This window comes from Trachemys scripta, chromosome 1, assembly GCF_013100865.1.
Source record: "Trachemys scripta elegans isolate TJP31775 chromosome 1, CAS_Tse_1.0, whole genome shotgun sequence".
Taxonomy (NCBI): Eukaryota; Metazoa; Chordata; order Testudines; family Emydidae; genus Trachemys; species Trachemys scripta.
The window spans coordinates 342,874,396-342,876,124 of NC_048298.1; the positions used below are offsets into that span (position 1 = coordinate 342,874,396).

The window sequence follows — 1,729 nt, forward strand, 5'->3', positions numbered from 1 at the left end:
ATGGCTCCCATACATCTAGGGGTGGGAACAGTGGAGGTGAAAAGGATACAGTGACTGACAAGGAGAGGGGAAGAGAGGAACGAGCAACAGAAGTGGGGCCTTTGTGGGGAAGAGGCACAACAGGGAAGGAGTCTTGTTGGAAGAGCCAGGGCAGGGGGCGGGCCTGCAGGGGTCCAGTTTTCAGTAATTAAAAAGGTTTCAAAACAGTGAATTGTACATAGACTGATTCCCCAGTTTGTCATACTGACACAGCACAATAAGGTCATAAAAGGTTTTGATGTCTCTCTGACTGTCCAGGAAGTGATTCAGGAAAGGGGGCCCATCACCATGTTACCAGCCATCTCTACACACCAGCCATCTCTACACAGAGCCAGGGCACCAGAATAGAACATTTATGTCCCTTTACGAGTAAAGAGCCGGAGCAGCCTGTCCCGGATCTGTTTTGTCCTTACCCCATAGATGATGGGGTGAAGCAAGGGCGGCACCAGAAGATACACATTGGCAATGAGAACAAGGACATGTAGGGGCACGTCATGGACAAACCGGTGCGTGAGGGAGGAGAAGAATTCTGGAAGGTAGAAAGATAATATGCAACAAAGGTGGGAGCCACAGGTCCCAAAAGTCTTGAGCCGGGCATCCTTTGTGGGAAGGCTGAAGATGGCCCTGAGGATCTGGATATAGGACACGATGATAAAAAGCGCATCCAAACCTATCACAGAGAAGAGCACAAAGAGGCCGTAGTAACTACTGATGCGCGTGTCGGCACAGGCCAGATTTACCACAGCTATGTGCTCACAGAAGGAGTGGGGGATGATGTTGGTTCTGCAATATGGCCACCGCCTAACTAGGAAAGGATAGGGCAATGCACTTATGCCACAGCGCAGCACCACGGCTAGTCCAACCTTGACCACAAAAGAATTTGTCAGGATGGTGGAATGTCTCAGAGGATCACAGATGGCCACGTAGCGATCCAAAGCCAAGGCCAGTAATATCCCAGATTCCATAGCTGAGAAGCAATGAATGAAGTACATCTGGGTGAGGCAGGAATTGAAATCTATCTCCCTGGAATTGAACCAGAAGTTACTCAGCATTTTGGGCACAGTGGCCGTGGACAGGACCAGGTCGGTGACAGCCAGCATGCAGAGGAAAAAGTACATTGGCCCATGGAGGCTCTGCTCCAACTTTATGATGAACAGTATAGTGAAGTTCCCCAAGATGGCTATGATGTACATGGTGCAGAAGGGGATGGAAATCCAGACATGGGCTGCCTCAAGACCAGGAATGCCCATCAGGATGAAGGTGGAGGGGTTGGTGATGTCGGTTGTGTTGGAGTCTGACATGGAGTAGGGGTGAAGGTGTCAAACTCTGAGGCACAAGGGTGTCACCTTCATGTACCGTACGTTCCCCTGACTTCCTGTACGTGCCCAGGGTCTAGGATGATGGTCGCAGTTCTAATGCCTGAATAGAGAGACAATGTTAATATAAGACAGTACATGCACTACTGGAGGCTGTTCTTATGGGTGAAGCAGATTGGTCGCTCTTCACACACTGAAAAATAACGTCATCATTATTTAGAGAAATGATCTATGAACAACAAACCCACCTAATGCCAATTCAATATTTTATGATACTGTTGCCGGCACAGGGGCCCGAGGACAGCAACAGTGGGGTTCGGTGCCCGGAGTGCTTCACGCCAATAAACATACCAGGGTGGAGAAACAATCAAAGT

At 49.4% G+C, this 1,729-nt stretch overlaps 1 protein-coding gene across 1 annotated transcript; it reads right to left on the bottom strand.

Moving 5' to 3' along the window:
- Positions 1 to 392: 392 nt before the first annotated feature.
- On the bottom strand, positions 393 to 1,340 carry LOC117872937 (olfactory receptor 52R1-like). The gene has a single exon (XM_034761812.1). The coding sequence runs from the start codon at positions 1,338 to 1,340 to the stop codon at positions 393 to 395; it is 948 nt and encodes a 315-aa protein (XP_034617703.1).
- Positions 1,341 to 1,729: the final 389 nt, after the last annotated feature.

Bases quoted from the DNA above. Each gene is read 5' to 3' on its own strand.
- LOC117872937 (XM_034761812.1), bottom strand. From the start codon at position 1,340: ATGTCAGACTCCAACACAACCGACATCACCAACCCCTCCACCTTCATC.